We start from the raw sequence: 22,521 nt of genomic DNA on the forward strand, positions 1-22,521 counted from the left end.
ATGGAAACAACTTGTGTCCACCCATGAGAAATGGATGAGTAATTGCTATTCAGCCATAAAAAAGAATAAAATATGGCCATTTGTGATAACACAGATGGAACCTGAGGGCATTATGGGAAGCAAATCAGAAAAAGACAAATGTCATATGATGTCACTGATGTGTGGAATCTAAACACAAAAACAAAATCTGAACTCATACAGAGAACAGACTGATAGTCCCCAGAGGTGTGGGGTGGGAAGATGGGTGCAGTGGGTAAAGGGAGTCGAAAGGTACAAATATCCAGTTATTACATAAACATGCCCTGGCCAGTGTGGTTCAGTGGATTGGAGCATCACCCTGTACATCAAAAGATTGTGTGTCTGATCCTCAGTCAGGGAGGGCACATACCTAGGTTGTGGGTTCAGTCCCCAGTTGGGGCGTGTATGGGAGACAACTGATCAGTATTTCTCATATCAGTGTTTCTCTCTCTCTCTCTCTGCCCTGCTCCTCTCCCCCTCCCTCCCTTCTTCTCTCTAAAAGTCAATAAACATACCCTTGGATGAGGATTAAAAAGAATACATCACCCAGCAGGGGACACATGAGAGGCAACCATACATTGCTATTTCTCTCCCTCTCTCCTTCCCTTCCCCTCTAAAGATAATAAATGAAATCTTAAAGAAAAGAATACATCATTGGAATGCGATGTACAGCATGATGAGAATTAATACTACATTGTACAGCTGAAAGTTGCCAAGAAAGTAAATCTTAGAAGTTCTCATGGCAGGAGAAAACACATTTTGTAACCACTTATGGTAACAGATGTTAGCTAGATTTTTTGTGGTGACTATCTTGTAAAATATACAAATAGTGAATCATTATGTTCTACACCTGAAACTAATATAATGTTATATGTCAATTATACCACAGCTTAAAAAAAAAGTCCTCTTGATCCCAGGTTTACTTAGGAATGCCATACAGTAAGAATTTAATCCTCAACCTGAGAAGCTATAACTAGAATGGCTTTTCCTTTGTAACGTTTGGATAATTACACGACGAAGGAAGTTATAAAATAAGTCAATTGGTTTTCAAGGTAGAGTCACGGTTACTACTCTGGCCATAAAGTGACATGCAGGAACGTTTACTGGTCCTCCTGACTGAGTCCCTTTACACCCAGATGCCGCTCGGAGGAGGCCCCTGCATTAGCAGCAGAATAGCAAGCCTGGGCTCCAGTCCTGATGTTGCCGCTTCTTCGCTGTGCAACCCAGGGCGTATCAGTTCACTTCTCCAGACTCAGTTTTGCTGTGTGATACATGGTACCTCTTAGAACTAAACAGGGTGATGATTACCAAGGGCTTAGCATGGGCCTGGTAACAGTAATAAATAGTATAATTCAATCCTTTCTTATAGAGGCTTCTGATTATAGTCCCTTGTCCGCCCCAGAAAAAAAGAAAAAGTCACGTAAAAGGCTTAACCCTCTTACCGAAAACGCACGCTTGATGGAGGGCACGTTACTGAAAGCGATCACAACAGGGATGATGTCAAGGGCGCTGAATTCCATGGTGGCCGTGGTGATGGACTGGCCATCAGCAGACTGACCATTGCTGAAGAATGTGGCGATTCTTCTCGTGTGAGGGCCTGGAAGGGTTCGTTTGAAGACGTTCCTGGAGATAAACCTCATTGCTTTGCCGATCTCCCTGCTGTCTGAGGACCTCTCGTAGGGGATGGCTTCAATTTCCCGGAGGAGGCGCTTCTTCTGGTAGGTGTCTGAGAAGCGGATGAGGTGTCTGACGTGCGAGTTGTAGGACAGGACCGCGATGCGCACTCCCACGGGACAGCGGCTGTCGCGGACACGAACGCTGCTCACCAGGGTGGACATCACCTCCTTCATCTGCTCGAACTCCTGCTTGGTCACATCCTGCGACTGGTCCAGGGCAAAGACCAGCTCGGTTGGGTGCACGGGGCATTCGGGTTTTCCTAAAAGGCAAGAATATGTCTCTGATCATGCAGCGCTTAAAAAAAAAAAGAAACATAGAAAGCAAAGTAATTTTAAGTGGTATTCAAATTTAAACAGTAAATAGTAGTCATTTAAATATAAAACATTCAAAATACTAAATATTTAACTTTTGAATACCTAAAAATGCTACTCTACAATCTGAAATTGCTCTTTTAAATAAAGCACAAGGAAAAATCTATAATTCAATTTGAGTTTTATGACATTTGTAAATTAATTTCCAATTTCCTTGTAAATGATAAAGAGAGCTCATGGATATTGGATATGCCCTTCCTTTCACTTACGGAGATTGGATAAATGGCACCATGTTTGTTGCTGGAACTTCACTCAGTGAAATAAACTAAAGCATATTTTTTTTTTAAAGATTTTATTTATTTATATATCTTTAGAGGGGAAGGAGAGAGGGAGAGAAACATCAATGTATGGTTGCCTTTTGTGCGCCCCCTGCTGGTAGTTAGCCTGCAAGGAACCGGCCTGCAACCCAGGCATGTGCCCTGGCTGGGATTCGAACCGCGATCGTCTGGTTCGCAGGCCCGAGCTCAATCCACTGAGCTACGCCAGCCAGGGCTACTAAAGCATATTTTTATTACTTAATGAGGAAATGTAACAGGGGATAAGAAGAAATGGGTATGATAACTCTGACAAGAAGTGACCAAGCCCCCAGGTGGCAAACACAAGGCCCGCGGGCTGAATCTGGCCCTCCACCTTGTTTTATCTGACGGCAGTGCAGACAGTAACCAGGTAACTAGGGTACCCTAGTTAAGGAGTAGCTACATTTATACCGCCCTAAAATTACATTTGCCCCTTTGAAGGCGACCACGAGGCAGAGTGGCCCCCGGTGAAAGCGAGTTTGATGCCCCTGCTCTATGCGGAACTGACAATAGATGCAAAGACAGCGGGCACTACCACAGAGGGTGCAGAGCCCTGGCCCAGCTGCTGACTAGCCCTGTGACCTTGTCCAGGTGTCTTCGTCTTCTCTGTGCTTCAGTCTGCTTATCTGTAAAATGTCAGTGCTAATATCTCCCACTGCATAGGCCTGTGTTTACCAACACAGGTAAAGCAATAGGGTAACAGTGCCTGGCACATAGTAGGCACTCAAGTAATGTTAGCCATTGCTAACTATAATAATTATTACTACAGACTTTTTCACTGTGATAGAGAACTACATCACTTTAAAGAAGAAACACTTTAGCTGATTTATGTAGCAGCTAAAATGTCAGTTTAATCAATAAATAGCTCATCAGTTAGAGAAACGCTGAATTACGATGGTTAAACTCAAATGTAAGCATTACCTTCAAATTCATTCAATGATCCTAATTCCTTCATTCTAATCCCAGTTCCCTGTACTTATTGCAGTTGGCATTTTCTACTTGCCTGATTATCTGATTAATGTTTGCCTCTCCCACTAATTTAGGAGGTGTGGGGACAGGAACTGTGTCTTGATCTGCCAAGTTATTAGTTCCTGTCATATATCGGGGATCTAATAAATGTGGACTGAATAAAAAAGAACCACAGGACAGCTCTTTGTCGCAGGTACGGGAAGAACAACCTGCCCTGGCTGATGTGGCTCAGGGGATTGAGAGCCGGCCTGCAATCCGAGAGGTCATCGGTTGGATTCCCAGTCAGGACACATGCCTGGGTTGTGGGCCAGGTGTCCAGTTGGGGGCCATGAGAGAGGCAACCAATCCATGTTTCTCTTGGAAATCACTTCTCTCAAACACTGATGTTTTTCTCCCTCCTTTCTCCACTCTCTAAAAATAAATAAATAAATAAAATAAACTGCCCCTGCCTTTCAAAAAGCATTAAAAAAAAAAAAGTAAAGCATCCAACTCCTTAAAAAAAAAAAGAACAGGAACTGCCGGCCAAGATGGAGGCATAGGCAGACACACTGAGCCTCCTCGCACAACCAAAAGAAGGACAACAATAATTTAAAGACAAAAGGCAGTCAGAACTGACAGAAAATCAAACTGTATAGCAACAGACAACAAAGGAGTTAAAGAAGACACATTCATACAGCCCGGGGAGGGGCGGAGGCAGGCAGTGGGGCAGAGAGGACCAGTGCAAGGCAGTGGCTGGAGGACCGGGGCAGTCAAAGCGGCAGTGGAGGACCCAGTGAGGCAGCGGACTGTGGAGCAGGCCTCTCAAGGCTGAGCTAGCTGGCAAGGCAGCAGCAGGTGGACCCAGCGAGGCCGCGGGTTGCGGACTAGGTGTTCCACATTTGCAAGTAGATAAACTGGGAGGAACAATTGGGGAGCAGGACAGACTGCACAACCCAGGGTCCCAGGAAATGAAACCCCAAACCTCTGACTGAAAGAATCTGTGGGGCTTGAGGTGCTGCGAGAGGCTCCCAGCCTCAAAGGAGAGTTCGCTGGAGAGACCCACAGGGTCCTAGAATGTACACAAGCTTACCCACCTGGGAATCAGCACCAGAAGGGCCCACTTTGCTTGTGGGAAGTAGGGGAGGTGACTGAAATCCGAGAGATAGCAGAGCAAGTGCCATTGTTCCCTCTTGGACCCCTGCCCCACATACAGCATCACAACACAGCAAAGTGGGTTACCCTGCCCAGGTGAACACCTAAGGCTCTGCCCCTCACTATGTAACAGGTGCATCAAGACAAAAAAAATGGCCCAAATGAAAGAACAGATCAAAGCTCCAGAAAAAGTACAAGTAAGCAATGAAAAGATAGCCAGCCTATCAGATATACAGTTCAAAATACTGGTAATCAGAACGCTCCCAGAATTGGTTGAATTTGGTCACAAATTAGATGAAAAAAACGAAGGCTATGCTAAGCAAAATAAAGGAAAATGTACAGGGAACCAACAGTGATGGGAAGGAAACTGGGACACAAATCAATGCAGTGGACCAGAAGGAAGAAAGAAACATCCAATTAGAAAAGAATAAAGAAATAAGAATTCAAAAAAAATGACGAGAGGCTTAGGAACCTCCAGGACATCTTTAAACATTCCAACATCCAAATTATAGGGGTGCCAGAAGGGGAAGAGGAACAGCAACAAATGGAAAACTTGTTTGAACAAATAATAAAGGAGAACTTTCCTAATCTGGCAAAGGAAATAAACTTCCAGGAAGTTCAGGAAGCTCCGAGAGTCTCAAAGAACGTGGACCCCAGGAGGAACACACCAAGGCACATCATGAAGGAGACAATTCTAGAAGCAGCAAAAGAAAAGGAGACAGTTACCTACGAAGGAGTTCCCATCACACTGTCAGCTGATTTTTCAAAAGAGACCTTACAGGCAAGAAGGGGCTGGAAAGAAGTATGCCAAGTCATGAAAGGCAAGGACTTACATCCAAGGTTGCTCTATCTAGCAAAGCTTTCATTTAGAATGAAGGGCAGATAAAGTGCTTCTCAGATAAGGTCAAGTTCAAGGAGTTCATCATCACCAAGCCCTTATGATATAAAATGTTAAAGGGACTTATCTAAGAAAAAAGAAGATCAAAAACATGAACAGTAAAATAACAGTAAACTCACAATCATTAACAACCACACCTAAAACAAATAAACAAACAAACAAAAAAACAAACTAAGCAAAAAACTAGAACAGGAACAGAACCACAGAAATGGAGATCACATGGAGGGTTATCAACAGGGGAGTAAGGCAGGGAGAGAGAAGGACCAGCTACAGAGAATAAGTAGCATAGATGCTAGATAGAAAATAGAAAGGGGGAGGTTAAGAATAGTATAGGAAATGTAGAAGCCAAAGACTTATATGTAAAACCCATGGACATGAACTAAAGGGGTGAAATGTGGGTGGGAGGGGGTTTGCAAGGCAGAGGGGAGTCAAAGGGGGAAAATGGGATAACTGTAATAGCATAATCAATAAAATATATTTAAAAACAAAAACGAACAAAAAAAAGAAGAGCAAACTTCAATAATGGGGGAGATGCCTGGTGTTGAGATGTGGGTTCATAAAAAGAAATCTCAATGGTGTACTTCTCTTAGAGGGGTGTCTCCTCTTCTTCATAGGCCAGCAGGTCATGTTCAAAGACAATAAGCACACCATGAGGCCCACCAGGTCTTCACATGGAGCTCAGGAACTCAGACCTGCTGGCTGGCGCCTGGGCTGGCAGAGGAGGGAGTCCCTCTGCGGTGGCCAGCTGGGCCTCACCGCCCCAGCCCCTAGTGCTAGACTGTTATCTCTTCCTGGTCCTAGACTTCATGACCCTCACAGGCAAAAGGACCAGTAAGAATAAACATTCAACCCCAAATTTAACTGCGCATCTCAGTGGAGACAGGACAAAACTTGGTGACCCCTGAGTCTCATTTAGGGGGTAGCTGATGTTTAACAATTGAGGTCATGTCAATTCTACAATAAAAATGAGAGGAATTATGACCAAACATAGAAGTGGTTCCACCAGCTTTGCGTTTGGGCTGTTCCTCGAATATGGGAATGACAACAACTCAGCTTCAGATATAATTTAGAGATAAAGGGGAAAAAGATTCACAGCACCGGCTGAAGATATAAACAAATTCAGCTTTCCCGGAAAAACACCAAAGGGCTAATGTAACTTGCCAAACACATTGTCTGAAATCCAGCAAGCTGCCAGGGAGCTGAGGCTGCTGAAGATGCTGGGCTGCCCTGTGGGGGCACTGAGGGGCCCTCCTCCAGGCAGGGACTGCTGCACCGAGCCCAACATGGCTCTGTGCTCACACACCGTATACTGACAGTTGCTGCTGGACACTGAGTAGGTGATCGTGGGGACAGAAAGATGCAAACCACACCACCAACATGGAACTGACATGTAACAATGGTGGCCCTTGTCCAGGACACCGCCATCTTTGCCAGAAACACAACATCTCCTAACTAGTCCTCTGGCTTTTACACTTATCCCATAGTGGCCTGAGGATGCTTCAAAAAATTGTTCACCGCTCATGCTCCTCCCTTCATACCTTCGATAAACCTTTAACACTCTCCCAGGACAATTCAAATACAACTATAACCTGCAAAGACCAGCTTGACCTGCTGTTGCTTGCAGCTCCAGTTTTTCAAATACTCCCCTTCCCCTCCCTCCCTATGTCTCAGTCCTATAGGGCTTCCATCGGTTGCTAGGAAATGCCTAGGTCTGTTTTGGCTCATGGCCTTTGTACTTGCACTTCTCTCTGCCTGGCTCTTAGGGAGCTGGCTTGTTTTTACTCTTCAGTGACTTCAATGTCACTCCCTCAGAGAGGAGCCCTCCCCTTTGGGGTTCTCACCCAAAGGGGTGAGAACCGCCCCTAACATTATTCTGTGACACAGCCTCCTATTCTTTCTCTATTTCACAGCACCTGTGAGTCTGTAATTCCTTCATTTGTTTGCTCTCTGGGCCCCTACTGAATGGAAACTTCTAAAGACAGGAACCATGTCTATCTTATTCAGCCTCGTGTCCCTAGTTCCTGGGACAGACTGGCACAGACTAGGCTTTCAATAAGTGTTTGCTGAATGAGTGAACAAGCAATCTGAGGTCACGGATTGGTGGGTTTATATAAAAGGCATAAGAATATAAAGGTGTAAGAGGGGATGATGAATTTGTACAAAATTAGGTAACAAGCATTTCTAAAAAGACTTTAAAAACTATCACTGAAAGATATTAAACCAACTTGGGCCCTGGCTGGTGTAGCTCAGTGGATTGAACGTGGGCCTGTGAACCACATGATCGTGATTCAATTCCCAGTCAGGGCACATGCCTGGGTTGCAGGCCAGTTCCCAGCAGGAGACTCATGAGAGGCAACCACACAGTGATATTTCTCTCCCTCTCTTCTTCCCTTCCCCTCTAAAGATAGATAAATAAAAATCTTAAAAAAAACCCCCAACTTGGTAATTACCATGAGGCATGAACTTCATGGATTGTAGCATTATCTGAGCTTGCACTTTCAGCTTGCTTGCTATCTGATTATCTCTACTTTTATTTTGCACATTTCCCCCTCTGGATCTTAATTCCTAACCTCCAAACTACAGAGACAATATGATAAATAGTGAGAGAGAGAGAGAGAGAAAATGTAGGGAAGGGGATATTATTACCAAAAAACAACAGTAAGATATGGTAATGTTAGTCATTAAAATATTAATAAAAAAATCAAACCACTTGGCCAGGAAACAGCTGTGAGACTCAGCTACAAATGAGTGATTTCTTTGTCTGTGCCACTAGTGTGAGGCAGCAAAGACAGCCCAGGTAAAACTTGCATCATTCGGCAGGCGATACATTATTCTAACTCATCTTTCCAGATGTATGACATTTTGGGCTTGATTATAATGTGCTATAAATAAAGGTTACTCACCGTATCCGCCAGCTGGGGAGAAGAACAAAGGAGATTAGGTTATTATTTGGTAGGAGAACAGAACTCTGTGTAGGAAAATCAGGGCAGCTGAGATTCTGCAGTGTGTGCTTTTTGTACATGATTCAACTCTCAAAGCAACAGATAGGGTTCAGAGAAAATGCAGATGCAGCCCAGCATCTTGGTACAAACACTGCTCCTTCCACAGGGAATAGCAAGGGAGAGGCGGGGCAATCTTCAGCCATAAATCAACAGCCTGAAGCCTGCTGTCAGAGGAAAAGAACTTCTGCTTATAAGGGAACATTAGGTTGCAGAGGTACACTGAATTTGGAAAGTTAAAAGGTCCTACTCTCTTTTTACCCTGAATTTTCCCCATGCAGATTTCTACAGCTATTAATTATATGTACACTCACAAACACACACATGTGTGTGTGAATAAACATCAGAGACAGATTTATTCTGAGGATAATGAAGCTCAAGTTTTAGGTCTGCACTGTTCAATATGGAAGCCATGAGCTGCATGTGACTTTAAATTTTAATTAAAATGAAAGGAAATAAAAAAATTCAGTTTTCCGGTCCTCAGAGCCACGCAGCCAATGGCTACCACACTGGACAGTGCATCGTAGCACCTCAGTCGTTGCAGAAAGTAGACTGGATGGCATTGCTTTTGACCTCTCACCTGCCGGGCCCCCTTGTGAGGCCCTGGGAGGGTGCACAGTCGCGTGCTCACATGAACACGCACTTTTGTGATGTGCAGAAACCATTGTGTGTGACTTCCTTTCTTGTTCCAAAGAACACTTGCTTTTGAAATAATTTTGGACCCACCTTTGGACCCGTAATTTTGTATCAAGCCCCTCCAGTTTTAAACAATCAGGCCTCATCATACTTGGACGTGCCCTTGGGCCATTATAGTTCACAAGGCTTGCGTGTCAGAAAGCCTGCTGTGCTAATGCAGCCCCAAAGCACCGGTCTTCAGGCCCTAATGTGTATGTTGATTCCCGCCACAGATGGGTCCATTCTGCTGCACAAAGGCAGGGCTGAGATCGGCCCTGCATTCAGAGCTTTTCAGTCTGCGTCTTTGAGACCAATGCTGTCTACAGAAAGGGGCTCTAATGTGTCTATTTATCTTCCCCAACATGTCATGAGAAATTTTGACTTTTCCCATCATTCATAGCATTTATTTGGGAAGTGAATGAGCATTTGTAGATGAATGTTAAATAGTCAACCCTCTCCTGATTTTGTACATGGAAGGAATTCCTTCCATGGTGGTAGCATGTGTTTTAATAGAATAAGCTGCCATCAGGGCCTTACAACAAATTCCAAAGAGCATTTTCCAAATCAAAATGCCTGCTCGCTTACAGAATTTCGAGAGGAAAAATATCACAGGAATCAAGCACACCTTTCTAGGTATTTCCAATCTATGAGCCACACTGCAGACTCCCGCCTGCCCACCAGGGGCACATTTCTCTCACCAGGTGAATGCAATCTTGCCACTTAGGGTCAGGTGTTAATATCATTTTAAAGAGCTCACCACCATTGTCCACCAATTGACTTCACCCTCAGGGGAGTTTTGACCTCTTGTCTCAATGTCCCCCAGATTCAAAGCCCTAGATATACTATTACCTAGTGCTTGGAACAGGTTCCATTAGACAAACCAGCACTGAGAGAGGGAGTTAGTTAGTCATCACCAGTCTGTGCTGACTCAAAATATATGCAGTGACATCTCTAATTTTAAGAGATTGGCTGGTTAATTATCTCAATTTCAAGTGCAGAAATTGCTGCTTTTCTGCTATGACTGCTGACAACTTGCGTGATCGTGTTCAGCAGGGTACTTACGACTGTGGTCTCGCACATATTGAATGAGCTCACAAATCTACGATTCAAAAATAAAACAGAGAGAATTAACCAACAGATTGCCAGGCCCTGAAGTTTACAAAGAAAACAAACTTAATGGAGTGCTTGGGACACCCTGTGGGAGCCAGGAGATACATACGGAAAATGAAGCCAATCCTTTGGCCCCCTTCACACCCTAGAGAAACAAACAAACAAACAAACAAACATAAAATGTGGTTTCATTGCTCTAGACACACACCTCAGAGGCCAGAATGCATACCAATGTTACTCTGAGAAAGTGATAACTTTGTAAAGATTTTTATTCTTATTAAGTTAGAGGGAAAGAAAGAATACATGTAGACATCCATCACCTAATTAATTATAACCTATAAGCTGCAGCACAAACCTCTGAAGACCGATTTCCTCCAGCCCCATGTCTGGGTGAGGGTTGCCCAGAATCTAGGATGAAGCTGACCAGTTGATGCTGGCATGAAAAGCTACAGAGGAGGCCTGTGACTCACAGGGGTGTCCAACCTGCACCCATGGGCTGCACCCCGGGACAGCTGTGGATGCGGCCCGACACAAAATCATAAATATACTTAAAACATCATGAGATTTTTTTTGTGGTTACATGTTGCAATGTATTTAATGCATGACCCAAGACAAGTTTTCTTCCGGTGTGGCGCAGAGATGTCACAAGTTTGGACACTCCTGGTAGGATTAGGTAAGGCTGAACCAGCCATAGGGCTGCTCCTCCTTAAGAGAGACATTGGAGTCCCTCAATTCCTTATTTTGCTTTGGCCACTGAGCAGCAGCTGAGCTGATTTCTTAGTCTTTCCCCATCACCGGTTAGGATGACGAAGGGGCCAGACTCAATTCGAACATCTGGAAAGGCAATCCCACTTGTACTCCAAAATGAATATACATTCGTATAACATATGTATATGCAAATGTGTGTCTGTCTGGGTAAGGATAAAAAGAACAAAGTGGAACTGGTTTGAAATCCATGTGTTCAATCCTGTCTTTGGAGCAGAAAGAGTTTGGCTAAGAGAGACACCCAAAGAAAAAAATGCAATGCTGCTGGCTGCTGTGGCTCAGTGGATTGAGCACCAGACTGAGAACCAAAGGGTCACTGGTTCAATTCCCAGTCAGGGCACATGCCTGGGTTGCGGGCCAGGTCCTCAGTAGGGGGCATGCAAAAGGCAACCACACACTGATGTTTCTCTCCCTCTCATTCTCCCTCCCTTCCCCCTCTCTAAAACTAAATAAATAAAATCTTTAAAAAATTCAATGGAGCCCACCTGAATTCCTAAAAAAAGTAAGTTTAATGTGAATGCAACTTTGATCATTTATTTGCTTTTTATTAATATCTCTTGCCTTCCTTCATTTTTTTGATCATTGAATATAAGAGGAGGACGAGGATTGAATAGACAAATAAAATTTACTGATAATTGTGAAGTCTCATTTTAGTCTGAATACTCTTCATTTCCTCTCTCAATTCCCCCCATCTCCCAAGAAATGGCAACTGATATTTAATTGGCAATTTTTGCTTCCTCTTTCCAAGCCCATCAGGGTGGAAAATAGTTGCCAAGCTGCAGAGACAGAAAGCATGTCCATTTGGACAATGAAGACCCTTTGCGTGGACTATTTACTTGGAAAAGGATCTGGTGTGATTTATGGCTTTTCAGCTTACCTTGCGTCCAGCGGGTCCCAGCTCCCCAGGGGATCCTGGTTCTCCTGGAAGCCCAGTGGATATCTTGAAGCAGAATTTATTTACTTTAAAATTGTATGTGTGCACACACACACACACACACACACACAAATAAATAAATAAATGTGGAGGGGGGTTCAGTGTGTTAAGTTTCAAAGTAACTTTCATTTAATAAAATTGAGATATTTATAAAAAGCACACAGAAGAAAAAGAAGTCCTCAGGAACCACTCCTCCCCCTGACAATGCTAATATTTTGGCGTCTTTTTCTAGTTCTTTATTTATTCTCTTAGTGTTAATCTATATGTTTTTCCTTAATATAATTTTATCCCTTTTTCTCTGTTGCCCTTTAAACTAAATACCTATGGTATCTCTGGACACTTTCATGTTACTCAATATTCTTTTGCAAAATCACTCTTCCTGGTTGCACAGTATCCTAATACCTAGATATACCACGGTCCATCTAATCAGTCCCTTATTATTGGCACTTAAGTTTGCTGCTGTGGCAATAAGCAATGCCACTATAAAGCTGTATTGCAATTCTGGTTACTTCCTTGGGGAAGCTTGCTAGAAGTGGAACCAATGGGTAAAGGAAGAAATTTTTATCTCAATGAAATTTTATCTAAATTTAATTAGTGACTAAAATGAAAAACAAATGAACAAACCCCCCCCCCGAAAAACAAAAAATATATAAAAATCCTTAAAACAACAAATAAAACATTAACAGTTGGTTAGAAATCTTTAGTGAAATGGGGAACAGCAGTGATCATAAAAACAACCGTTGTCGACATTTAGTTTATGCCAGGAATTTTTTCCATGTTCATGTAACAATATGATTTAACAAAGGAAAGCTAGAATTAGTGTAAAAATTAGAACCATATTCCTTTGTTCAGTCAAAATGCTGCAGGATTTATAACCTTTATAGGAATAAACATGAACTTGTCTAAAATCAACATAATTTGTAGAAGCATTTCCCAAGGAGCTGCAAATAATTATTGGTGCCCTTTGGGTATTCTGATGATATTCACAGTATGCTGGGTTGAGTAGAAAAGAAATCACCTATCATCTTTTATTTAGAAGATACAGACTAACCTTCCAGGGGAGAATGGTAGATTGAGCATATGCATGTACTTTTGAGCCTTCCCGGTGCCTTACTGAAATAATAGTAAGTGGACTTTTAAACAGGGAAAAAAAAAACCCACCAAGCACGGAAAGAATGAGAAAGGAGATAACAGCCATAGTCTTTGCAAGTTAGAAGGCAGATGTATAAGTGTGTTACATGCCTCAGCAGATCTGAAAAAGCTGAATTCTAAGTCAACAGCAGGGAGAGCCAAGAATTCATGTGCTTTATAGCACATTCCCAGGAGGCTCAGGAAGTGTCCGCCCGGGCACCTCTAGAAGCATTGTCGGAGCAGAGGGGAGAAGCTGACTAAGGAGGACTGGCTGAAAATCATCTGAGGAATCCACCATCCCCTCTCCATTCTCTATAGCTGTGTGAATGTTCCTTCTTCTACCCCAACACCGGACAGAAGGAAAGCCGAGGTGTCTATGCTAAGGATTTCAGGGAAGAGTCGAAGGCCCCTGGTACCACCCTGAGAACAGAGAGATGGAATGAAGGTATGTGAAGTAGATATAAGGCCCTCAGCTCTTCTTCTCCACGTGGTCCCTAGAAAGCTGGCAGTCCGACCTCCACCCCAGGCAGGAAATGGAAAGAATCTTCTCAGGAGACTCGGACTAGACAAAGACGACCTCAGATGCTGGTATCAGAGATTTGCTAAGAACTCAGCCAGACCATTCGGCAGTGAACTTGTGGTTGACCAGTCCCATTGTCCCTGAGGCTTCCAATCAGCCTTTTTGTCCTCAATTCTGAAATAGGAAGAAATATTGCCTTCTTCAGACATGTGAGAAATATAGAGAGAAAAAAAGAGTGGAAAAAAACAAGCTATCTGGGCAAAGAAGACTGAAAAATGCCAATTTAGATCCTTAAGAGAGGTGAGAGAAGAATTTTAGCCATGAAACAAGAAGAAGTAGTATAAAAAAAGTAATATTCAGAGAGAAAAAATGAGCTCTTTTAAATTGAAATAGAACACCATGAGGTAAAGTCCATGAACTCTCCCAAGAAGTACAGCAAACAGACAACCTAAAAATTTAAGAGAGAAGAGATGGGGGTGGAGGGATTGCCATTTTTTCCTCACAAATCTTGTGAAATTACTTGATTCTTTCAATCCGTGGTTCTGAACTGGGGAGAATTCTGAGCCTCCCCCCACCCCCCGAAGGAGCCACTTGACAATCTCTGGGGACATTTTTGCTGTCATAAGGGGGATGGGGACAGTGGCGGCTGGTGCTGGCATCTAGAGCAGCAATTTTCAACCAGGGTGCCACGGCCCAACGGGGTGCTGCAAGGGTTTTTAAAACATGCAATACCTGACCATTTAGTCAGGGGCACTGACCTCTTTTTCCTTAGATTGTCAAATTAAGAAATGACAACGGCCAACATAACAATAGTCATCCAGTGTGAACAAATCAAAATTATACCTATTTTTGTCAGATTGGCAAAGAATATTATTTATTTTTTCAGTATGCCACAGAATTTTGGTAATTAGCTTATGTGTGCCAGGAGATGAAAAAGGTGGAAAATTGCTAATCTAGTGGATAGATCGGCAGGATGGGACACTGCTAAATCTACTGGAGTGCACAGGACAGCAGCTCACAACAAAGAGTTATCCAGCCCGCCACGTCACCCCTGAGTTTGAGAGTCCCTGCCTTGAAGTATGTGCATTTTTTAAAGTTAATAAAATATAAGTACATACAAACACACAAGAATACACAAAGTAAGAGAGGTTAAAAATCAAGGCCAATTAAAAAGAAAACTCTTTAGTTAGTGGAAAAAAAAAAAAAACCAAGGTGAAGATTCAGAAGGCTTACACTAGGAATGTCAGTATTCCAAGAGAACTGAAGAGGCACTCACCATGTAAGGCAACGCTTCCCCACAATCCTCCAACAGCAACATCAACTTTTTGAGAAGGAAAACCTGGAGGTTTTCAGTGCACTTCCAATTCAACAATACTCATGTAGATGAAAATGCAGCTTGGCAGATGAAATTAGCAAGTTACGCACAGCAACAAATTGCCCAATGTGGGAGGAAAGAAAAAAGAAATTCAAGGAACCAAAGGCCAAGAAAAAAAGTTAATATATTACCCACTAGTTTATTGTTTTTTCAAAAATGATTAATGTGCCATTGGGAGAGAGGAAACCAACAAGCAGCTGAACTCGTTAGAAGGTTTCCAGTGTTCAAGGGTAATCAGCCTCATTAACAAGCAGAGAGAAAGAGGATACAGAGATATTTCAATGCAGATGACATCTAGATTAACTTGAAAGTCTTTTCCAATTGTCTAATTATATCAGTCTTCCATTTCTTTTAAAGAGCCTGATGTTAAAGGACAGTGATCCAGAAATATGATGAGGGAAAGAATTATAGCTGGGAGGCAGTTCTCTTGGGAAAGGCAGGATGACGGGAGAAAAGAGCAGTTTCTTTACTTTGCAGCCCTAAAACCCACATAAATAATCACTAAAGTGCTTGCTGTATGATGTAAAATATACATATATATATATATATATACACACACACACATATATATATATATATGTACATATGTATATATATATATATATCCAGAGTAAAATGAACTCTGATGACAAGAACGAAAAACCACCTCAAGTACCAAGTTCAGTCAGATTCGGTATTTTTCTTTTCCTGCTCGACCTGGTGTTCGGGTCAGCCCACCTGATCAGTGCTGGTCCCAATGCGACAAAGAACACATCTGGAGACAATTATACTACCCTTGTCTCTCTTTGTAAAACAGCTGTCTCATCTAAGTGTAAGATGTAGAAAGAGTCAGCAAACACAAAAATCCATTCTGAAGCCCCTGGAACCCAAGGCCCCTGATGCCTGCAAAATGTAATGGAGACTCGTGTTCGGTCTGAGTGAGTCACAGCATTGGGCAACATCTAACCCCCTCCCATGAATAATAAAGGGATATTCGGTTACATAATACATAGCAACTGGCTCTCAAAGCTCAAGAGATACCCTCTTGAGCTCAATAAAGAGAGGGTCTTTCAGGGCACATACCTCACTAAGATACAACAGTTAACAAAGCCTTCACAGTGAAGATAAGCTCTCAGAGGGTGTTAGGTTGCACTAAAGCTGCCAGGGAGACGTGATTAAATGGACCATATTTGGGGAGCTTCATTACCCAATGTCGCCCCAATAAATTCTATTAAAAACCCATTTTGGACCACTGGAATTCCTTAAAACTTTTTTAAAAACCAGGAATTATAGTACCTTGGCAGCCAGAAGAGGTAAACTTGGTCACTAAAAGCACACAGTTATTGCCCTCTTCCTGGCCTTGAAGGACGAGCAACACATCCATTTCCTTACCCAAGTTTGCTTTAAAAAAGTGCACACATTTGGCCTCTTCACACAACTACAACAAAATTACAACTAAAATATAGAACCATCATTCAGAACCAACAGAAATCAAGGTGAATGAAAGTCTGACAGTTACAGAATTAAAGAACCCACAACCATTAAGACTGGTAAGAGGGGCTGGTCCTATAATTACGTGAGGTGGATAAAAATTTGGGAGGGATATCTCAGGAGCAAGGAGTCCAGACCCACACTAGGTCCCCCAGCCCAGGGTTCCAATGCCAGGAAGATAAGTTCCCCCAATTTCTGGCTGTGAGAACCAGTGGGGAGTGCTTGGTGGAGAAACAGCTGGAGCCCCAAGCACTTCCTCTTAAAGAGCCCACAGGCAGAGTCGTCTACTCACACTCACCCCCTCTGAGCTCTGGCACAGAAGTGGTGTCTAGAGGGACACCAATGGTGTGTAGGGAGAGGCTGAAGTATCTGGCATCAAGGTGAGCAGAGGCCATTGTCCCTTTTCTGGGCCTTCCACAGAGCTGGCAGACTGGTCCCTTATCTAAGATTCCATCAACCTGACCTAACACTGTTTGACCTGCCTTGGAGATTCCCACAGACTCGCCCCACCTAACTTAAGGGCCCACCCAAGCTGCTTTTCCGTGTGAACAAACAAGCAGCAGCTGGCTGCAGTGAGCGCCAGGCCCAGAACTAGCAGCCTAGATTCACAGCTTGGCTTCACCCAGGAATTTCCAAGCCCAGCACAAGTAGCTGCCATCTCATATTGCTTTATGGTTCAGGCAGGGTATCCTGGGTGAAACAGGTGGGGGCTGACCTTGGCCTGCACCTCCCAGGGAAACCCCAGAGCCAGCACACCCCGTGGACAGCTACAGACCACGTTGGAGCACCACCATCCTGCCCCTGCACAGCTGATCCTCCACTGAGGGTGGAGGGTTGTGGACAGTGGTCACTGCCAGTCCTTGCAGCTGACTGGCCTGGGTAAATCCTTCCCATTGACCTGCCTACAGCAATCAATGCTCAATTAAAGAAGAGGGTGTACTCAGCCCACCTGGAGGGCACCTCAAGTACCCGGCTTGGGTGATAGGGGAGGCAGTGTCACTGGACCCTACAGGGGTCCTACTACATTAGGCCACACTACCAAGACACGGAGCTAAAGCAGCTCTACCTAATACAGACACAGGGAGGCTGCCAAAATGAGGAGACAAAGAAACATGGCCCAAATGAAAAGACAAATCAAAACTCCAGAAAAAGAGCTAAATGAAATAGAGAAGACCAATTGGTTATAAGGATGCTCAAGGAACTTACTGAGGACCTCAGCAGCATAAAAAAGAACCGGTGAGACACACAGGACACACTAATTGAAATAAAGAATAATTTACAGTGAAACAACAGTAGAATGGACAAAGCTGGGGATCAAATCAGTGATGTGGAACATAAGGAAGCAAAAAATGACCAATCAGAACAAGAAGAAAAAAATTGTTTTAAAAAGTGAGGATATATAAGCAGTCTGTGGGACAACTTTAATCAATCCAACATTAGCTTCATAGGGGTGCCAGAAGGATAAGAGAAAAGAGCAAGAAATTGGAAATCTATTTGAAAAAATAATAAAAGAAAATTTTCCTCATTTGGTGATGGAAATAGACATGGAAGTCCAGGAAAAAGCACAGAGAGTCCCAAACAAGATGGGTGCAAAGAGGCACCAAGACACACCCAGATCAAAATGTCAAAGGTTAAAGATAAAGAGATTGGAGGGGGGTTGTGGGAGAATGGGTGAGAGGCGAGGGGATTAAGTGTAAACAGGTAGTTACAGAGTAGTCATGGTAAAGTACCGTATAGGAAAGGGAGTAGCCAAAGAACTTGCAGGCATGACCCATGGACATGAACGATGCTGGGGGGATTGCCTGAGGGAGTGGGGACTGGTGCTGGGTAGAGGAGGGACAAAGGGGGAAAATCAGGACAACTGTAATAGCATAATCAATAAAATATAATAAAAAATACATACATCTTATGAGCCTTTGAAAACAAGTGACAACTCAGATGATTGGAAAAACATTGAAAAGGACTTCCCAAAGTAGCCGCGGTTGTGAGCATCAAACAAACTTACCATCAGGCCCCTGGCTCCCTTGGGTCCAGCTTCTCCTGGACCACCGGGGTCACCAACCTCACCCTAAATAAGTTTGGAAAAAGAAAATAAATAGTTATTAAAATCAGAGAGATACCTCAGTGTCTTTTGAAACTAATTCCAACATGGAGACATTTTCTTTTCTTTTTTAAATTCCAAGTCAGAGTTATAAAACTCCTTTCCAAAATTTTTACTGTTATTTTATTATAGTCATCCCAATTTCCCCCCTTTGCCCTCCCCTCCCCAGCCCACACCCTCCTCCCGCAGCCAATCCCCTCTCCGTTGCCCGTGTCTGTGGGTCATTCACACATGTTCTTTGACTGGTCCCCGCCCCTTCTTTCCACCATTATCCACCGCTCCTTCCCCCTCCTGTCACTTTCAGTCTATTCCATGTTCCCATGCCTGTGGTTTTATTTTGTTTGTTAGTTTGTTTTTTCATTAGATTCCTCTTATAAGTGAGATCGTACGGTATTTTGAAGACATTTACATACACACTTGTACCTTTTAAGTCTTTTTTGAGGTACACCCCCAAACTCCACAATTTTATAGCTGTTTCACTTCTGCCTGCCCAGTCAGAACACAGACTCTTTGGAGACATGAGCTCTGTCCTTATTTTGTCCCCTGATCCTGTCGGAGGAGCTGGCATCTACTGAGCTCGGTCAGTGCTTCTAGCACAAGTGACAGCATTGCTAACTTAGTATCTGAAGGAGATTTACAAACATGTCGGGAAGAAGGGGTTGGGGGGGGGTTGGGTAAGTTCGGTGGTCCTTACACCTCACTTTGAACAAATAAGAAAACAGATACGATAGAGGAGCAGCAGCACAAGTGCTCAGGAAAACAAGGACAATTTCTTCCTTTCCCTATGAATTCAACAACTAAAAATAAAATTCTTATTTTTCCAAAGATTTTATTTCTTTCTTTTTAGAGAGAGGGGAAGGGAGGGAGGGAGAGAGGGGGAGAAATACCAATGTGTGGTTGACTCTCACGTGGGCCCCACTGGGAACCTGGCCTGCAACTCAGGCCTGTGCCCTGACTGGGAATCAAACCGGTGACCCTTTGGTTTTCAACCTGTGCTCCAATCCACTAAGCTCCATTAGCCAGGGCTAAATTCTTTTATTTTTAAAAAGCCTGCTGTCTCCCCTCCTTTCTCCCACAATGACTTTAGAAATTCATTTATAATGAATTGCCCCATTGGCCCATGGCACGTTCCATGACCTGAAGCGCCTCTGATCGGTCCCCAGTTAGTGTGAAGCGCACAGTACCTTAGACCCGCTTTCTCCAGGGAACCCTTCTTGTCCCTGTAATCGATAGTACAGAAAATTAATATGTGCATAGATCACCAAGGTAGATTTATACTGACTTTAATTTGACCTCCTGACTTATCTTGTTTTTAGTGCCTATGAACCAAGGAAGGACCAAAACACCTGAAAATGAAACTGTAAAGCACCATTTGAAAAAATGACTTCAACTTCTAAATTGAACTACTTACTGACTTCACCAAAATATCATGGCGAGCTAAGATAAGTGGACAACTGCACGCTGCTGAGGAATTACAAATCAGCTCCCCTTCCACTGTAGGGGTAGCATGGGGAAGCCAGTCTTTTGGCCACGTGTTTCTGAAATCGTCCTCTTCAAATGGATTTCAGTGGGGAAATCTGGGAAGCCTGGAGTCTCAACCTGATCTGTCCTTGTCCAGTTCTCTGCTTACTTTACTTTGACCACAGACTATAGTTGAAGAAGTATGATAACCCCCATTTGATGAAAAAATATTTGATTTAAAATAAAGTTTACTTTCTGATTATTAAGCAGAGTATCTCCTCAAACATGGATAAAATACAAAAGAATAGAAAGAAGAAAAGTCACCCAAATCTCATCACCCAGAATCTCATTACCCATTATAAATACTTTGTGATATTTTCTTTTAGCTTTTTAAAAAGTATTAGAGCACCATTGGGATAAACGGATTTTCCTGATTCCATTCTGATATTTTACTTGATATGTTACATAATGATGTCTTCACATAATTATACATGTCACATACATACACTCTAAATAGTGGTAATATTCCAATGCTGTAGGCCACTTAATACTTCCCTTTTATGAGACAGTAAAGTTGTTTTCAATTATTTTCTATTGTAAAGCACATTTCACTGGCAATCTCTCATTCCAAGTTCTTTCATTCCAAAGAACTTTTAGCTTTGTCTGTTTTCCCAGACAGCCTCTTGCGTCATTCCCAGTGGTATTTCATTTGGAATTACACTGATTCTTCATAATGTTTTAGACTTTTCAACATGAACTTGGCATGTCTTTTTAATCATCAAAGTTTCTCTTTTATATCTCGGTAATTCTTTCTCATAGGTCTCAACCACTTTACATAAAGGACATTAACCTTATTGTTTCTGTGGCTGTTATTATGATTTCTAGGCAGTCACTATTAATGTATATATAAATCACTGGCTTTGATAAATTTTCTAGCTTACTTCCAGACACTTAAATATACAACTATCCTTCCGATATAGTTAAAAGTTTTGTGAGTTACTGCTTGGCCCAGTGCATTTACAAAGGCTCTTCCAAACCCTCACTAATGGCTAAAGTAAACATAATAAAACAAGAACACCTTTGGGACTGTCACCCTAAATACACTCAAGCACAGGGCGGGAACATGTCAGGCCCCGGCTGCACGGCTCTGCAAAGACCAGGACATCAGCTTTCAAGTTTCAACTGTTGCCTGCACCATAAACCACCAAATTTTTCCTTCTTCTACCATATTCCCCACAGGATATCAGCAAATAAATTGCCAAAATCTATCTCTAAAAAGTCCAAAACTGCCCTGCTCACTTTCTTTTCTGTTTAGTGTGGAAAACGAACAAAAAACCCCCAAGCAACAAAGAAGTAGTGGAAAATGTCCAGCTTGCTGCTGCTGAGTCTTACCTTTGCTCCTTTACTTCCAACGCTACCGTAACCTGGGTTGCCATCGTCACCCTGTAAACCAAGCAGTTAATTACAAGTGCCCAGACCACAGACAGAGGCAGGCTTATTTATCAGAAAACAAAGCAGCCAGCTGTGAGGTGTGATGGAGAAATTAGGAAGCAGGATTCTCCAAGGCAGGCCACTGACATTTGGTGACAGCGGCACTAGAGACATCTCTCAAGAACACATACAGCACTGTCCCTTAGTCTCACCTGTAGCATCTAATAAAGTGGGAATAATAATTATACCTGCTCCTGGCGTTATTATGAGGATTAAATGAGAAAAATCTCAGGCATGTCGTACTTTCAATAAAAGGCAAGTGGTGTTTTGTCTTCCAGATAACCCAGGCATTTTAACCCCTTAACACTAATCCATTCCCACTTTGCCAGATAAAAATAAGACCTTCTGAACGCCTGGGCACTGGCTTCTCTTGGACCCTTGTACAAGGCCTTAGTGAGCTGTCTTGAGCTGGGGGTGGGGGGGTAGGGGGGGTGGGGGGTGGGGAAGTGGGGGCTGGGTTTCTGATGACTGGGTTCTCACAGTGGGGTTGGGGTGGGGAAGGACAAAAGAAGGGCTCCGGGGATGCGAAAGGCAAGTTCCGTCCATTTAGTCCTTTGGCTTCCAGAGCTCCTGGCCAGGATGATTGACACCTGGGAGGATGCCACCTTGGAGAAGCTGGCCAAGGAACTCACCCAAAATGAGGATAACATCTCAATTTCTAGAAAGTTATAAGGCTGGATTAGGATGGTATATTTAACCCCCTATTTAGAGAACTGCACCTGACACCCACTGAACGAAAAGATTGTGAGGGCAATGCTTTCATCTCCAAGCGAAAAGTAAGGACAAAACACAAACCGGCAAGCCTCGGGGGCCGGGGAGGCCCATGGCTCCTTTGTCTCCCGGATCTCCAGGTTCTCCCTGTTACAAAGAACATTGAAATGTATCCTTGTTAGGTTGTTTTTGTAAACAAAATAAAAATGATAGCACAGAGACAGTACTTCCAACTGCATCCATGTGTAGCGCACAGTGACACTGGGTTTGTAGCCAGGACTGAGCATTGTGCAACCATCACCGGAGGAGCTGCTGCTGCTGCTGGCTACTGAGGTCTCCTCTAGTGATAAATGAAGCTTCAACGAGTCTGATGTGTTCAGCGCAAGCTGCCATCCTAGCCACTCAGTGCCAAGGACCG

At 43.2% G+C, this 22,521-nt stretch overlaps 1 protein-coding gene across 1 annotated transcript in view; it reads right to left on the minus strand.

Annotated features, from left to right (window-relative positions):
• Positions 1-22,521, minus strand: part of COL6A6 (collagen type VI alpha 6 chain) — a 106,691-nt gene that overhangs the window by 22,120 nt on the left and 62,050 nt on the right. Inside the window, exons 25-33 of the mRNA XM_037061310.1 lie at positions 22,188-22,250; positions 21,294-21,344; positions 19,625-19,660; positions 18,345-18,407; positions 11,787-11,849; positions 10,254-10,289; positions 10,097-10,133; positions 8,264-8,275; positions 1,461-1,954 (exon numbers count right to left, since the gene is read on the minus strand). Of these exons, the coding sequence (XP_036917205.1) occupies positions 1,461-1,954; positions 8,264-8,275; positions 10,097-10,133; positions 10,254-10,289; positions 11,787-11,849; positions 18,345-18,407; positions 19,625-19,660; positions 21,294-21,344; positions 22,188-22,250 (855 nt within the window). The remainder of the gene's footprint in view (positions 1-1,460; positions 1,955-8,263; positions 8,276-10,096; positions 10,134-10,253; positions 10,290-11,786; positions 11,850-18,344; positions 18,408-19,624; positions 19,661-21,293; positions 21,345-22,187; positions 22,251-22,521) is intronic.

This window comes from Sturnira hondurensis, unplaced genomic scaffold (genome assembly GCF_014824575.4).
Source record: "Sturnira hondurensis isolate 20B ecotype Veracruz unplaced genomic scaffold, ASM1482457v3 Scaffold0013299, whole genome shotgun sequence".
NCBI lineage: Eukaryota > Metazoa > Chordata > Mammalia > Chiroptera > Phyllostomidae > Sturnira > Sturnira hondurensis.